We start from the raw sequence: 18,164 nt of genomic DNA, 5'->3' as shown, positions 1-18,164 counted from the left end.
GTGAGAAAAATCAGCATGTTTGGTACCCGAACTTCACACAAGTTCGGGTTTGGGATCGGGGTTGTGTAGATTGTATTATTTTCCCTTATAACATGGTTATAAGGGAAAATAACAGCATTCTGAATTCAGAATGCATAGTACAATAGTGCTGGAGGGGTTAAAATTTTTTTTTAACTCACCTTAATCCACTTGCTCGCGCAGCCCGGCTTCTTTTCTGTCTCCTTCTTTGCTGATTGCAGGAAAAGGACCTGTGGTGACGTCACTCCGGTCATCACATGGTCCATCACATGATCTTGTACCATGGTGATGGATCATGTGATGACCGGAGTGACGTCACCACAGGTCCTTTTCCTGCAATCAGCAAAGAAGAAGACAGAAGAGAAGCCGGGCTGCGCGAGCAAGTGGCTTAAGGTGAGTTAAAAAAATTTATTATTATTTTTTTAACCCCTCCAGCACTATTGTACAATGCATTCTGTATTCAGAATGCTATTATTTTCCCTTATAACCATGTTATAGGGGAAAATAATAATGATCGGGTCCCCATCCCGATCGTCTCCTAGCAACCGTGCGTGAAAATCGCACCGCATCCGCACTTGCTTGCGGATGCTTGCGATTTTCACGCAGCCCCATTCACTTCTATGGGGCCTGCATTGCGTGGAAATCACACAATATAGAACATGCTGCGATTTACACACAACGCAGAAGTGATGCGTGACAATCAACGCTCATGTGCACAGCCCCATAGAAATGAATGGGTCCGGATTCAGTGCGGGCGCAATGCGTTCACCTCACGCATTGCACCCGCGCGGAATACTCGCCCGTGTGAAAGGGGCCTAAGTGAACTTCTCTCCTTTTTTATCTGCTTTTATGTGTGATTTTTATATTGCCCACACCTGTTACTTGCCCCAGGTGAGTTTAAAGGAGCATCACACGCTTGAAACAATCTTATTTATCCACAATTTTGAAAGGGTGCCAATAATTTTGTCCAGCCCATTTTTGGAGTTTGGTGCGACATTCTGTCCAATTTGCTTTTTTTCCTCCCTTTTTTGGTTTTCTTCCAATACACACAAAGGGAATAAACGTGTATAGCAAAACATGTGTTACTGCAATACTTATCTGTGAGAAATACTTCATTTTCTTGAAAGATTTCAGCGGTGCCAACATTTACAGCCATGACTGTATGTATGCAGAGGGAATATTTGCTAATTGGCATTCAGCTATAAAATTACAGGCTTAGAACTGGTAATTTTCTTTCAATATGTACTGTGTATTACTCTGTTTCAGCAAGGGAATTGCATTTAGTGACATTTTATTTTAAAAATGTGATATTTTCTCTTCTGGATTCAGTGAAATACCCTTCAATCGTCCTGTGGAGAGGGTAAGTGAAGATGTGATGCCTGGAATATGGGAAACACTGGAGCTTAGAGGACAATGGAAGAAGAGTACCAGTGCAGGAGGCAGCAGGAACTTTCCCTCTTATCATCTCAACCCAGCCATTCCATTTTGTGTGCCCCGTAATTCCCATGTGGTAAAGGTGACACTTTGCCAGCAAAATCAGCAGAATCAGTGCCATGCCATTGGTTTTCATGTGTATTTAGTAAGTCTCATTTATTTTGCCTGTGTAATAAATTTATATCTATGGACAAATATCATTATAGCTGTCATTGTCAATAACTAATAATTCATGGGTCCTATACATTTAAAGAGGACCTTTCACCTTGAAAAACATTGTGAACTAAGTATGCTGCCATGGAGAGAGGCGCCCGGGGATCTCACTGCACTTACTATTACCCCTGGGCGCCCCTCCGTTCTCCCGTTATGTCCTCCGGTATCTTCTCTCACTAAGTTATAGTAGGCGGTGTCTGCCCTTGTCCTGTGGGCGTCTCCCCCTCCTAGGCTGCAGCGCTGGCCAATCGCAGCGCACAGCTCACAGCCTGGGAGGATTTTTTCTCTCAGGCTGTGAGCTCTGCGCTGCGATTGGCCAGTGCTACATCCTAGGAGAAGGAGACGCCCACAGGACAAGGGCAGACACCGCCTACTATAACTTAGTGAGTGAAGATACCGGAGGACATAACGGGAGAACGGAGCGGCGCCCAGGGATAATAGTAAGTGCAGTGAGATCCCCGGGCGCCCCTCTCCATGGCAGCATACTTAGTTCACAATGTTTTTCAAGGTGAAAGGTCCTCTTTAAATAACAAGAACATATACTGTACATAACTATAAAATAAGTAACCTGTTTAGGCCTCACTGTTGTTCTTATTGAAAGTTTTGGTCCCTAGAGACCAAATTTTGAGACCAATTTTAAGGAGCATCTACTACAGTCTGTAGGTGGTGTCCAGTCACATACAAAGATGATGACTTGTATTCTTCTGAAGTATCAAATATAAGACGTTATAAATGACATGGGAGGTGAGGCATCCTCTTCATATTTTGCATTGGAGCGCAGAAGCTTTAAGTACTTCTCTGATTTTAAGTATTTTAAATGTATGTGTCTAAACAAATACATTTTTACATTTGTCTTTAGGTATCAGCTGATGGCAGCACCTCTCCATTTTCACAAGAACCGTGTGCCAGCTGCATTCCACATAGTCACTCCTTGGAAGTGTCAAAAATCTGTGATCTTGCTCCTGGGCAGTATATTGTTGTGCCTTCCACTTACCTTCCTGACCAGGAGTGCAAATTCTCAATATTGATCTCCACCAAGACTGAACGGTAAGTGATGCTTGCAACCTTTTGCTGATATTTCTGGCACATTTCATTTGATGAATGTACTCCTCAGAGTTTGATCCCTGTTGGGGTGCTGTGATAAAGTAACATTTACCCTGGAGGCTTTTTTAACTTTTGTTTTTCTGTACCTTAACTTTTATATTTGTTCAGGAAACCTATAAAGTGCGAAGAGTACCTTGGTCAGATCCTTAAAGAGGTGAGAAAATAAGTATAAAGGGACAATTGTATGTCTCTAAAACTATCCCAGCATGAAAATTTAAAATGTGTGGATATGTGCCAAGCATAAGAATCTAAATACTTTGTGCTTTAAATGATGTTAAACACATACAGTATGTTTCACCCTATAAGACCAAAGTGGGGTAAAAATTATAGTGCGTCTTATAGGACGAATACAGGGGAGGGTGAATGGCCTGCGCTTTGCATGTGGCCGATACACTGGAGGCTGTACTGCATAAGGACATCAGCCTGTGATGTACCGGACATCGATCCTGGCATATACGGTACCTGCTGAGGAAAAGGGAAGAGCCCGGCGCTTCTATGTAGCATGGATAATGGGACAGCCTGGCAGCGCACAGCCCACATGCTGTAGAAGGTCAGTAGCGTTGCTTGGCGCACGTTATGTTTACTTCGGCGGCATGGCGGAGAAGGAGGACAGAGTCCCTCCCTCCTGTGATGCGGCCGCCACTGCCCCAATGAAAACTGCGGGCTCTGAAGCTGCCCGGGCCAATGTCACCAATGAATGTGATGATGATTAGAGAAGGAGGAGGGACTGGGGAGAGAATAAACTGCTGTGCCGTCTGAACTTGTGAGCGTGACTAACAGCAGCAGCCTTTCCTCCTGACTGTCCTGTTCTCCTCAGTATCAGCCCGGGCCCCAGCCCCACAGTGTGCACTGCACTCAGCAGCAGCCAGCAGGCCCTGTGTGCCTCACATTAATAGTAAGTGACCCCCCCCAAAGTACTGTACCTTCTCAAATAATGGGCAACATGGGGTTAATGTGAGTTACAGAATACAGGCCACTTATTAATGTGATCACCACCTTTTGTATTAGGGCTCCGCAAAAGACGGATCCACAAAAAAAAGCATGACATCCGTGTTATATCCGGTTTTTTTGCGGATTCATTGTAAGAATGTCCTTGTCCACAAAACGGACAAGAATAGGACATACGGATATGGATTGCACACTGAGTAATTTCTGTCTTTTTTGACGCCCCATTGAAATGAATGGTTCCGCATACGGGCTGCAAAAAAAAATGGAATGGACTCGGACAAAAAAATATGTTCGTGCACATGAGGCTTAATTCAGTATGGACATTAAATTGGGATCTTGGTGAATGAATGCCGACCGGATTTAGCTTTCTTATACAAGGGCCATCGTTGTGATGTCATGGAATGCTGTAATGTTATTTGCTCTTTGGTTATGCAGCTGCCAATCTGCTGTCTTTTTAACTGTGGAAAACTCCTTTAATTGCCTCCCACACTGTAAACTTCCCACCCACTGGATCCTGTAGATCTGGTCATCAGCTACTACATGAGCATTTGTAATAAAGTGGCCATACAGTACAAATTCACCTCATACAGTCCTGATCAAAAGTTTAAGACCACTTGAAAAATGGCAAAAAATCATATTTAGCATGGCTGGATCTTAACAAGGTTCCGAGTAGAGCTTCAACATGCAACAAGAAGAAATGATAGTAAGCCAAAAAAAAATTTGAGCATTCAATTTAATGAAAACAACGAATAAACTGAAACAGGCTGTTTTTCAGCTGATCAAAAGTTTAGGACCACACCTCCAAAACCCCCTGAAAACAGAAATCCAACTTCTAAACATGCTTCACTCACTTCCAAAATTAGTTTCGGCATGCTTGATGCAAGCGTTTCCATGAGGTGAGTGGAAACAGTTCTCCAAGTGGTGAAGACGGCCGCACGAAGGCCATCTACTGTCTGGAACTGATGTCCATTTTTGTAAACTTCCCTTGCCATCCATCTCCAAAGGTTCAATTAGATTTAGATCAGAGGAACACGCAGGATGGCCAAAAGAGTGATGTTATTCTCCTGGGAGAAGTCCCTTGTCCTGCGGGCATTGTGTACTGTAGCGTTGTCCTGTTGAAAAACCCAGTCGTCACCACACAGACGAGGGCCCTCAGTCATGAGGAATGCTCTCTGCAACATCTGGACATAGCCAGCGGCCGTTTGACCCCCCGCATCTTGCTGAAGCTCCATTGTTCCGCTGAAGGTAAAAGCACCCCAGACCATTATGGCGCCCCCTCCACTGTGGCGCGTAGAAAACATCTCAGGTGGGATCTGCTTGTCATGCCAGTAACGTTGGAAACCATCAGGACCATCAAGGTTACATTTTCTTCTCATCAGAGAATAAAACTTTCTTCCACCTTTGAATGTCCCATGTTTGGTGCTCTCTTGCAAAGTCCAAACGAGCAGTTCTGTGGCGTCCAGGAAGACTAGGTCTTTGAAGACGTTTTTTGTTTTTTAAGCCCTTCAGTTTCAGATGCCGTCTGATGGTTATGGGGCTGCAGTCAGCACCAGTAAGGGCCTTAATTTGGGTCGAGGATCGTCCAGTGTCTTGACGGACAGCCAACTGGATCCTCCCGCTCAGTGCTGATGAAATTTTGTTTGGGTCTTCCACTTGACTTTTTTGTTCCATAACCCTCAGGATCATCTAAGAAATTCCAAATGACTGTCTTACTGCGTCCCACCTCAGCAGCGATGGCGCGCTGTGAGAGACCCTGCTTATGCAGTTCAACAACCCGACCACGTTCAAAAAGGGAGAGTTTTTTTGCCTTTGCCATCACAACGTGTGACTACCTGACAGAAAATGACAATGAATCCACATCTTTGCACAGATTTGGCCTTTTTAAAGGCATGTGGTCCTAAAATTTGGATCAGCTGAAAAACGGCCTGTTTCAGTTTAATCGTTATTTTCAATTAATTGAATGCTCAAAAAATGTTTTGTCTCACTCATTTCTTCTTGTTGAATGTTGAAGCTCTACTTGGAACCTTGTTAAGATCCAACAATGTAAAATATGATGTTTTGCCATTTTTCAAGTGGTCTTAAACTTTTGATCAGGACTGTATGTATCGTCTGTCTATATTTCTATGTATATACCCTGTGTTGGACAGGCCCACCAGTACTGGTGGAAGGCTTTGATACCATAGTGGGCCCCAAGGGTCCAGAGAAAAAGACATTTAGAATTGCTTTTGGAGACCATAAATTGCCACTAAGGTCTATTTCTTTGAATCAAAACCTATTAGACTTTATTGATTAAAGTTGGCCTAATTATTATTGATTTAAAATTGGCCTAAGGAGCCCCAGTCCAACCCTGGCAGCATGCTCCGGTGGTATATCCAGTAAGGGATTAAAAAATAAAAAATAAACAGCTGACAGAAACCAGATATACCCAAAAAAATCAGTGGAGGAAAAAACGAATCCTAATGGATCAGGACAGATCTTTAAAACTAATCACAACTGTGTTGTCTTTATTCTGGGTATACACATTTTGTAGTGTGCTGCTGTCTTGCATGTGATTTGTGTGTGTGTGTTTTGACAAATGTGTCAAATGTCTTAACTTAAGCTTTAGAACAGCGATGCCCAACCTGCAGCCCTCCAGCTGTTCCAAAACTACAACTGCCAGCATGCCTGAACAGTTTACAGATATCGGGGCATGTTGGCATTGTAGTTTTGCAACAGCTGGAGGGCCGCAGGTTGGGCATACCTTCTCTAGAAGATTAATCTGCTGCTCACCTGTAATCTGCATGTTTCAAAGTGCCAAGTGCTGCTTTTATGTATTTCAACTGTATTGTTTTTGTTTGTCTTTAATTTCTAGGTTTCCGTTCTATCATTGATGAAGTAAAGACAGGAAAATCCATTTGAGGATCTTTTTCATAAAATATGACCAAAAGAGTTCAAACTGTTTACATACTTTCCTGCAACATTTTTATAAACTAACAGGGTTATAAGCTGATTACATGCCAGGTTTGACACTAAGGCCTCATGCATACGACCGTTGTTTGGGTCCGCATCCGAGCCGCTGTTTTGGCGGCTCCGATGCGGCCCCTTTCATTTTAAATGGGGCCGTAAAAGATGCGGACAGCACTCCGTGTGCTGTCCGCATCCGTGGCTCCGTTCCGCGGCCCCGCTAAAAAAATATAACATGTCCTATTCTTGTCCGCGCTTTGCGGACAAGAATAGGCATTTATATTGCCGGCGCCTGTTCCGTTCCGCAAATTGCAGAAGGCAATACGGGCGCCTTCCGTTTTTTGCGGATCCGCGGTTTGCGGACCGCAAAAAATGGCACGGTCGTGTGCATGAGGCCTAAGCCAGAAGCTGAGGTGAGACTTCCAGCAATAATATGAAACACAAGTGCTATAAATCTGAATGGTGTACTGTGATCATGCAGTAAAATAAAATGTATTTTTCTATATGGCCTGTTATCATTAATTTAGTAGAATTAATATGATTACAACCTGCTAAATTTTAACTGGTTTAACAACCACTAAACCCACTAATAGAACACTAAACATCTTATTTGAATAGATGTTTGTAAAATGATAGAAATAATCCTGTTTAAAATAAACACAACACCCAACGTGCACATTCCAACCATCCTAGATCTAGCTGTATGATCCTAGGAAGCCTGCCAGGACGACCATTGTATGTTGAAACCATTGTAAGTTCAGTAATCGGTTCCAAAGCCACAACATGTCTTCCAAGATAAGAGAAAATGAAGATTTAAGAAAAATAAGCAGATATCTAAGACATATTAAACATATCCTTACATATAACGGTCAGGAATGCAGCTATTTTACCAGAGAAGTGGCCTTGATTGGTTGGCATTGTATATTGAATTTAGTTTTAACTTATGATGGGTCAGAAAAGACTATTGTATGTTGAAAATATTGTATCCTGAGGCCATTGTATCTTCAGGGATCACTGTATGTTGATTAACAGAGCTGACCCCTGGAGCGACACTACCCCATTTGGCATGTCTGGCCCATGCAAGTGGAGGGAAGGCCATACAGGCCTCAGATGCCCCTGTATTGTGTGATTGATGCAGTTTTACAGCTCCATCACCCGCTAAAGCACAGAGGCATGCTGTGTAGTTAGCTCCACTCCAGGTACTTGTAAAAACAAAGACATGTCCTGCGTAAAACATACCCTTCAATATCCCGAGAGCAGCAGTGTGCCTAAGATACCCACTTACACTAACAAGCAAAAGGGTAACAATGTTTTGAACTTTTGACTTTCAGGCTCCATATCTCACCATCCACTATAGCTTCGAAAGTGAGACTACCATCATTTTATAGACAATCATCTTGGCTATTTCATACATAAATTGGACTTGCATCTATTTAACATATGATTAGTTATGCAGATTCCTGTCATGTAACTGCATTGTTACTGTTTTGCTCCTGGTGATGGAACAATCTTTTACTTCTTGTGTACTACAAATTACAACCTGTCACATTCCCTAATAGCTCAGTGTGTTATTAGGTTGACTCCCAAGTGAAAGGTCACTGGTTTGAATCCAGAAGCAGCCATGAAGAATATTTCCAAAGAAAAGAGAAACTGCATCATCTAGCTCATTGATAGCGGTATCTCGGCCAAGAAAATTGCCAAACTGCATCATGTGAGTGTCATGACAGTTGTAAGAATACAAAATGAAGTCCGTCCATCCATTCCAAAGCCAAGAGGCAAAATATCAACAAGTCAGCTTGTCACAAGGTGTATCAGTTCTGGCACGGCAAACACGGCAGTGGAGGTGACTCGTTTGCTTTGTAATAGCGAGATCACAGACGTCCATGCAAGCACTGTGCGACGCGCATTACAGAAGTCTGGAATGGTGGCCAGAAAAAAGGTGAAGATGACTCGACTTCAATATCGTCATAAGAAGCGTCGACTTGAGCTTTCAAAACAAGTACGAACAGCTGACAGTAGAAGATTGGAAATTGGTGATTTGGAACAATGAGATGAAAATCAAATCGGTCTGGAAGAAACAAGGGAAAAAGGGGCTAATGGATCGAGAAATTCAAGGAACTGTCAAGTTTGGTGAAGGAAGCCTTTGGCTGGGGTTGTTTCACAGCCAAATGCATTGGATACTTGACAATGAAGTAGAGGTGCTGGATTGGCCCCCACAGTCCCCAGACCTCAACCCAATTGAACACTTGTGGGTAGAGTTAAAGACAAAGCTGCTTTCGTACCCAAGTGAGTCGACTAGTATGCACCAGCATTGGGAACGTGTAGAAGACTGGCTCTCATAACCTGTGCACCAGCTACAGATGTTGCCATCACAATATGGCATCCACAAATGCCCCCATAGCAGTCTACTAGCTACAGATGTTGCCATCATATTGTGACATCCACAGATCCCCCCCCCCCCCATAACATTCTACCAGTCACAGAGGTCTTAACTGTTTGAGACATCATTCAAAATAAGAGTCATCTATTAGTCTGTCATATTTCCCAGCTTTCTTGAATTTAAGGTGCTGTCCTGAGAGGTCTGTGTATGTCCCACTCCTACATCTCCCTATCAGTATGACTTGTCCTCAGAGTGGTCTGCTCCATGATCACGTGATGCTATGGTTGCTATGTCCTTAGTGTTTTTTGTGTGTTGTAACCTATTGGCAGATAATGTCTGCTGCCATGCTCAAAGAGCCCCTAACTGCTAGCTAAATTCACTTATAAGTGGACCCCCAACTCCTCCAATGCCAGGCAGTATCACAATACAAAATATATAATAAGTAACATTTCCAGAGTACATAAAACCCTTCAATGAGTCTTTTAAGAAACTAAAGCTCCCACCATTCCATGACAGCTCTAGACCTTCAGAGCATGCTGGGAGTTGTTGTTTTCTCAAAATCTTGTGATCCCTTTCTGGGTATGGTTAGAGGTGTAGCTAAAGAGACTTCGTAACTGATAACCAATTCTCTGGATAGGTCATAAGTATCTGATCAGTGGGAGTCTCACCTTTTTGCGAGAGCAGCAGCTTCCCTGTGAGTGCTGAGGCCTTCTCCGCACTTACCAAGCACAGCGCTGTAAACTCCTATAGCGGCTGTGCTTGGTATCACAGCTCAGCCCCATTCACTTCATTGGGGCTGAGCTGCGTCTAGGCCATGTGACCAATGATCGTGAAGTTAAATGGCCTAGGCAAACAGGGTTCACTAATGGGTTCACTAATTAAAAAGCAGACGGCAGACAGACCGCTTTTGTATTTTGCAAATACGCGTTTTGAGGACTGCAAGATTCTTAGTCATGTGCATGAGGCCTCATCATCCTGTATATTACTGTTTTGCATGTTGAGACAACAAATTTCTTCCAGCAAGTAATGTCGTTGAACCCCAAATACTTGGTCACATCTTAGTCACAGGTGTTCTAATATCTTTGACCTAGGTGAAAGTAAATATTGGTTGGAAAAACTCACTACGGGCTCATTCACACACCGTCCATGTGCTTTTCACATTTTGTAGAACGGAACATCCTTCTCCATGATAGAAATGCCTATTCTTGTCCTCGAATATGGGCAAGAATAGGACATGATCTATCTATTTTGCGGGGCTGCGGAAGAGACATACGGATGCGGACAGCACACAGTTTACTGTCTGCATCTTCTGCAGCCCCATTGAAAGGAATGGGTCAGCATCCGATACACAAAAAATGTGATAACTTTTTTTTAGTTTTCCATTCACATAACCATATGAGGGCTTGTTTTTTGTGGGACAAATTGCACTTTCTAACGGCACCATTTACGGTTGCATACAATGTACTGGGAAGTGGAAAAATATTCCAAATGGGGTGGAATTCTAAACCACAATTCCACTACAGTTTTATTGGTTTTGTTTTTACAGTGTTTCCTACGTGGTAAAACGGACCTTTTTATTTTTATTCTTGGGTCATACAATAATATAACATATGGATAGGTTATTTTTATTTTTTTTGTGTTTTAATACTGAAAAGAAAACAACAAATGTTTTTCTTTGCATTGCCTTATTCGGACCCCCATTACTTTTTTTTTATTTTTATTTATTTTTTATGTGTATGAGGGCTAATTTTTTTTGCGGGGCGATTTGTACTTTAATGCTATTTTGAAGTGTGCATGACTCTTTTGATCCCTTTTGATAAAAAATAAATTGTGGGAGGTGAAGTGACCAAAAAATTGTGAATTGGCCATTTTGACTTTTGAGTACAGTGGGCGCCATAGCCGGCAAGTCTCTTCTATTTTAAACAGCAAAGGCCAGGGACTAGTGTTTACGACTGGCAATAATGCTGATCATTGGCTTTTAACCCCTTAGATGCTATGGTGTAAATGACGAAAAACCATTATAACCGGCTCCCCTGGGCGGCGATTGGGGGAGCCGTTCCTTTGTTCTAATGTGCTCTCTGAAGAGACAGAGTTTCAGAGCTGCAGTTCCTAACTGCAAATAGATTTATTTTTGTTTAGACTGTAGCTCCATATAACTAGTCTAAGCTGTGAGTACTGCACATTGTAGCCTTCTAGAGGGGGGTACAAAAGTAAAAAAAAAAAAACATTAAAAAAAGTTTCCCTTTCGTAAATAGAAAAAAGGCCAATTTTTTCAGTCCAAATAAACAGGCAAAGGTACAACTCAAAAAACAGGCAGAAACAAAGTAATTCTATTTACTCCTAAAGATAGTCTGCCAAGCAATGACGCCAAAAACAAGGAGGGGGGAATATTATATTTTCTGAACGACTGGACAGGTATTACCACAAACACCTAGATAGTAAACATTATAAAAGAGGGGTGCAGCATTTACTTTCATTCCCCCCCCCCCCCTTCAATTACAGATGTGTTTAGAATCACACCTGTTTAAAATTTGGAGTCTCCTTAAACAAGAATTAGAAATTTTGGATCTTTTTGTTTTTAAAAGCAATCATTCCGGTGCCCTGAAAACAGAGAGACAGGAAAAGGACTTAGACCCAATACTTTAAGATTGCACATTTCTGCCCCGAGTTAATTTTTTGACACAAAAATTGCTGATCACCCGTGGCTAGTTTAGATTTCTTAAAGGTGCAGACAAGTACTTAGACCGCTGGTTCCCCCTTGGCACATAAACTTGGTGTTGTCAAGTCTTACGGGGTCACCATTTCAGCCCTTATCTGAAATATCTCTTAGATTTCTAACCCTTAAAACATGGATGCTCAACCTGCGGCCCTCCAGCTGTTGTAAAACTACAACTCCCACCATGCCCTTCTGTAGGTTGTCCGGGAATAATGGGAGTTGTAGTTTTGCAACAGGTGGAGAACTTTGGCTCATAGCGTTGGTGAGATTCAAAAGGTAAAAATGGTGGAACCCTTCTTTAAGTTTTTTTTCTGATAAGATTGTTTTTAGGTAAGGTTTTGTGAAATCCGAAGTAGTTTCAAACTTCCACAGACAAGAGGAGATTGTAGTTCCTTCATTCTGTGAAAATCCAAAGACTGAAGGATAGAAAAAATTCCAGACTTTAGATGGAAAATGTGCCATTCTGCAATACTTAAAATCCACAAGCCCCCTCAGAAGGTCGGACTACTTGTTCGTAGTGATGGACGAACATCGGGCGGGACTGTTCGCGAACGCGATCAAATGTTCGCGAACTGCAAGTTCGCAGCGGGCCCCATTCACTTTAATGGCAGGCGAACCTGAAAAACCTTCAGCTCATATTTGCAGCCAACAAATACTTAGTAGAAGTGTCCAAATAGTCCCACAACATGGACAGTGACATTCTAGAGTAGGATCAATGACCAAAATTTCAACAAAAAATATGTATCTTAATCAGGGGACATTTTTTATGCATCTTAACCGCCTCCGGACCGCCTAACGCAGGATCGCGTTCCGGAGGCGGCAGCCCTGCGCAAAGTCACGCATATATGCGTCATCTCGCGAGACACGAGATTTCCTGTGAACTCGTGCACACAGGCGCGCACGTTCACAGGATCGGAAGGTAAGAGAGTGGATCTCCAGCCTGCCAGCGGTGATCGTTCGCTGGCAGGCTGGAGATGCGATTTTTTTTTTAACAGCGTCTAATATACCTGCTACCTGGTCCTCTGGTGGTCCCTTTTGTTTGGATCGACCACCAGAGGACACAGGTAGCTCAGTAAAGTAGCACCAAACACCACTACACTACACTACACCCCCCCCTGTCACTTATTAACCCCTTATGAACCCCTGATCACCCCATATAGACTCCCTGATCACCCCCCTGTCATTGATCACCCCCCTGTAAGGCTCCATTCAGATGTCCGTATGATTTTTACGGATCCACTGATACATGGATCGGATCCGCAAAACGCATACGGACGTCTGAATGGAGCCTTACAGGGGGGTGATCACCCCATATAGACTCCCTGATCACCCCCCTGTCATTGATCACCCCCCTGTCATTGATCACCCCCCTGTAAGGCTGCATTCAGATGTCCGTATGATTTTACGGATCCACTGATACATGGATCGGATCCGCAAAACACATACGGACATCTGAATGGAGCCTTACAGGGGGGTGATCACCCCATATAGACTCCCTGATCACCCCCCTGTCATTGATCACCCCCCTGTAAGGCTGCATTCAGATGTCCGTATGATTTTTACGTATCCACTGATACATGGATCGGATCCGCAAAACACATACCTTGGGGTGTCTTCTTTCCAAAATGGGGTCACTTGTGGGGTAGTTATACTGCCCTGGCATTTTAGGAGCCGAATGCGTGAGAAGTGGTTTGAAATCAAAATCTGTAAAAAATGGCCGGTGAAATCCGAAAGGTGCTCTTTGGAATGTGGGCCCCTTTGCCCACCTAGGCTGCAAAAAAGTGTCACACATCTGGTATCCCCGTACTCAGGAGAAGTTGGGCAATGTGTTTTGGGGCGGTGGCCCAGTTGGGCAATGTGTTTAAAAAAAGCGGTGGCCCAGCCTAAGGCCCCTTAGTGACCACCATAAAAAAGGTATGGGTGGTCAATAAGGGGATAAAATATAAGCTGCAAAAAACAAAAGATGATCTTTCTCTTCTGAACCCTGCAGCGTACCCAAACAGCAGTTTACATCCACATTTATTTTAGTACCCAGTAGAACCTGCCTTACAATTTAAGGGGCATGGTGTGTCTCATATGGCAGATGTTGGGCACTGAAAAATAGTGAAAAAATAGCAATTTTCATTTGCATTATCCCTTGCTTAGTAATTTAGTAATAACTGAAGGGTGCAGTTTCCAAAATGGGGCCACTTATTAGGCATTTCCACTGTACAGGTACCTCAGGGTTCCTTTTTAGTCCTGTTGTGTGCTCCAACATGCAGAAAAGCCTTTAGCCAGGTTGCAGACAGATACACAGCAATTCTCATTGTATGAGTTCATTCACATGTCCGCAAGTGTTTTGCGGTCCGCAAATTGCGCATCCGCAAAACACGGACACCGGCCATATGTGTTCCACATTTTGCGGATAGAAATCCATATTCTTGTCCATGGCTGCGGACAAGAATAGGACATGCTTTGTCTTTTTTTTTCCGGAACAGATGGGGACCCATTCATACGGACATGTGATTGGACCCTATGGCTGCTGAGCCTTTTGCTGCTTTCAATAACTATACCTCAAGGACTGGCACACTGGCACATGCTGTAGCTTTGCTGCTTTTTTCATCCACAGGGTGACAGGTTTTTCCCTGTCAGCTCTGTTCTATGATGCTTACTCATCCACAGATTACACTAGACTAAATTCACTTCCTCCTAGAGAGGAAGCGGTGGTACTAGCCCTGCCTAGCAACAGTAACCATTAACCTCTCACTCTTTATATACAGCCTTTGTGGCGTACAGTGTACAAAATACAATGACATTAACACTTGCAGTGGGCATATCTGTGGAAAAATTGCAATTCTCACTTTGCGCCATCTGCATTAATTTTTAAACCTGCTTCTAAGCCTTCTAATGTCTTAAAAAAATTAAATAGCATTTACAAAATGAGTACAAGGACAATGAGTTTTATAGATGCTCACCCGTCTATTGTCATGTAAGTTGCTCTAAGGCTGGGTTCACACGGGCGTCACGTTTTGACTCAGGATGCATCCCGGGTGCATTGTGTGAGAGATGGATTTATTATTCTATGCATATATAATGCGAACATTCTGTAGTACACATTTCTGTCCACTAGATGGCTGCAAACCATATGTATGAGAAGGTCAATAAGGGAGGGGGAAGAGGGGATTACATTACAGTTTTCAAATCTACCTAAACCACTCCTATCAGGTTAAGGAGCGAATAGTCTCTTCTTAAGGAACACCCCTTTTGTGATGTCATGTCTGCTATTTAAGTCAATGTACTGTGAATAAAGGGTCTCTTCTACCATGGCTCAGGGAAGATGAGAAGATGCTTTCATGAAACCACCTAGTGTGTCTGGTCTCATTATAAAGCTGTATGGCATCCACATACTTATACTTCTAATTGATTTGGCACCACACAAAGAATTGCGCTAACAAATGGCGCCCATGAGTGGGGCAGACAGCTTGCGTAACTTCCGATTCAAACGCCTTGAGAGCGACTTAAACGGAACCATCAGACGAGATCACATGCCGGCAAGGTAAGAAAGCTTTATTTTCCCTACGCCTCCACAACGGCAGTAAACATGGAGATTATCCCGCCTTCTCAGGGACAGGAAAACAGCTTTGTGGACCAGCCCATATAAGGCCCCCTCCCTCTTACCTCTCCAGTTGTTTTCCTGTCCCTCAGAAGGTCAGGACTTGCCGGAATGGATCAGTCACGCGCCCAGCCTTTTCGGTTTGTATCCCGGCTCTGGCCGGAGGGCTGAGGCAGGGGATAGGGTCGCAGAACTCTATAAAAGTTCCTCCTTCCCTGTGGTTTAAGCCCAGCGTTGCTGGCCACCCCGGGCTTTGGACCCGCGTCCAGTGCGGACCGGCCCTGTTCTGCGAGCCGGGGGAGCGTTCCTGGGCCTGGGAGCGCTCCCCACTTCTTCCCCTATGCGCGCGTGCCGGCAGTTGGATTCTATGTGACGTCGGAAGGCCGGCGCGTGACGCGAGGGGGGGGCGGGGCATATGTCGTCATCAGTGGGAACTAGGAAGTAAAAGAGCGCGGCTGCCGGCGTCCAGATGCAGCTCCTGCGCTCTTCTCCTGAGAAAGATGTCCCAGCAAGCTGACGATTCGCCCAGGCGGCCCACAGATACCTCCAGGCCCTCTAGCCCGGTAAGCCTCCTCCCATTACTAAAATAACAGGGTGCTTTATCCTGTATGGGGGTCTCCTTGGTGGTGGTTCTTTACCCTTCTCTTTTAGAGACTAAGGATAAAACTTTCCTCTCTAACTTTGTGTCTCTCAGGGTAAAGAATCCTCAAAAAAGGATCCGCCTTTGAAGAAAAAATGCGTAATGTGCAAGAAATCGCTGTCTGGTACATACAAGAAATCATTGTGCCAAAAGTGTTGTGACAAGGTTGTGTCAGAGGAGACCCCATCCTTAATTGAAAGTCTGAAAACCATAATCAGAGAAGAAGTGGGTGCAGCTGTAGAAGCTAAGTTATCTACATTGCCTCCCAGACCATCTACCTCAGGAGCCATAGTCTCTAATATGCAGGACTCTGACCTGGATGAAGGTGAAATTTCCTCTGGGTCTGATTCTGATACTTCAGATCAAGCAGGCGGTAAACCTCTCTGTTCAGTTGAGGAGACGGATTCCCTTCTGAAAACTATTAGGGCTACAATAAACCTGGAAGAGCCCAGAGAACCCCTTTCAGTACAGGACCAATTGTTTGCTGGATTAGGGGACAGGAAAAAACAAGTTTTTCCCGTCCACCCTAACATCCGAGCGTTAATACACTCAGAATGGAGAGACCCTGAGAAAAAACAATCCGCCTCTAAGTGGTTAAAGAGAAAATACCCTTTCGCGGAAGATGATTCTGTGGCCTGGGATAAGACCCCTAAAGTAGATGCCCCAGTAGCAAGAATCTCCAAAAAAACTGCCCTTCCATTTGAAGACCTCGGCCTTCTGAAAGATCCGATGGACAAAAGATGTGAAAGCCTCCTTAAAAAGATGTGGGAATCCTCTACGGCCACTCTAAGACCAGGGATCTCTGCAACTTATACAGCTAGAACCCTGGGCCTTTGGTTGGGACAGTTGGAGGAACATCTAGAGTCAGGCACTCCATGAGAAGACATCCTAGCTTCTATACCTATGCTAAAACAAGCCGCTAATTTTATGGCAGACGCGTCAGCAGACATAGTGAAGCTTTCAGCCAGATCTGCTGCCCTCTCTAACTCTGCTAGAAGAGCAGTATGGTTACGCACCTGGTCCGGTGACACAGCCTCTAAAAACAAGCTGTGCACTCTACCATGTGAGGGAGATAGGGTGTTTGGTACGGCCTTGGACGACATTCTAGAGAAAGCTTCAGATAGAAAAAAGGGCTTTCCTACAGAATCAAAATTTTTTCAACAAAGACGGTCCTTTCGGTCCCAGAAACGAGGTAGGCCGGACCAAAAAAGAAAGGACACTAGACCAACCTGGCAGTCCAATAGGGGTAAAGGCAGAGGGTTCCTGTTTAACCCTGACAAATCGGCCCACACCTCTACTCAATGACGCCAAAAGCGTAGTGGGAGGAAGACTGTCCCAGTTCTATCCAGCCTGGGTAAATATCCAGGCCTCTCCATGGGTGCTGTCAGTCATAAAAAATGGGTACAGTCTAGAGTTAAAAACCTGCCCACCAGACAGGTATATGGAGAACCCTCGTCCAGGGGAGATAAGCCAACTAACTATGGATCATCAGTTGAGACTTCTGCTGGAGAAAGGGGCCATCATCCCAGTCCCAAAGCAAGAACAGAAGAAAGGGTTTTACTCCCCGATCTTCTTGATAAAGAAACCAAACGGATCGTTCAGATTAATAATAAACCTGAAGATGTTAAACAAATACATCATATACAAAAGGTTCAAGATGGAAACCATAAAAACAGTCATCAGCCTGATCCCAAAAAACGGCGCCATGGTAACATTAGATTTGGCAGATGCCTACTACCATATACCCATCAAGAAGGAGGATCAGAAATTTCTCAGACTGGCAACATGGTTCAAGGGAGAGCTGTGCCACTTCCAGTTCCGGGTACTTCCGTTTGGTCTCAGCTCAGCCCCAAGGCTTTTCACGAAGGTCATAACAGAAGTATCCAAGTTCTTTCACCTAAAGGAAATTCTATTTTTTCCGTACCTAGACGATTTCCTAATAGCAGCCCCATCATCCTATCTGTTACTCCTGCAGCTCCAGACAATCCGGACCACACTTACCAACCTGGGGTGGATAATCAATACAGAAAAATCCTGTCTCATACCCTCAACCCAGATAAACTTTCTAGGAGTACTGTTGGACTCGGAGAAAATGATCTCTTTTCTTCCTCTACAGAAACAAGAGGGCCTGATCACAACAGTGAGAAGATTTCAGAAACAACACTTGGTCTCTTTC

The 18,164-nt window shown here is 43.9% G+C and overlaps 1 protein-coding gene across 2 annotated transcripts in view; it reads left to right on the top strand.

Moving 5' to 3' along the window:
* CAPN10 (calpain 10) overlaps window positions 1–6,724 on the top strand; it is a 60,983-nt gene extending 54,259 nt beyond the window's left edge. The window contains exons 9-12 of one of the 2 annotated variants that reach the window (XM_040428477.1): window positions 1,348–1,597; window positions 2,525–2,712; window positions 2,878–2,923; window positions 6,569–6,724. In XM_040428477.1, coding sequence (XP_040284411.1) covers window positions 1,348–1,597; window positions 2,525–2,712; window positions 2,878–2,923; window positions 6,569–6,595 — 511 coding nt within the window. In that variant the 3' untranslated portion in view covers window positions 6,596–6,724. The remainder of the gene's footprint in view (window positions 1–1,347; window positions 1,598–2,524; window positions 2,713–2,877; window positions 2,924–6,568) is intronic. The other variant, XM_040428478.1, reaches the window with a different exon arrangement.
* Window positions 6,725–18,164: the final 11,440 nt, after the last annotated feature.

This window comes from Bufo bufo, chromosome 4 (assembly GCF_905171765.1).
Source record: "Bufo bufo chromosome 4, aBufBuf1.1, whole genome shotgun sequence".
Classification (NCBI taxonomy): domain Eukaryota; kingdom Metazoa; phylum Chordata; class Amphibia; order Anura; family Bufonidae; genus Bufo; species Bufo bufo.
Note: the sequence above shows the minus strand (reverse complement) of the source record. Positions and strands in the feature narration are given on the sequence as shown.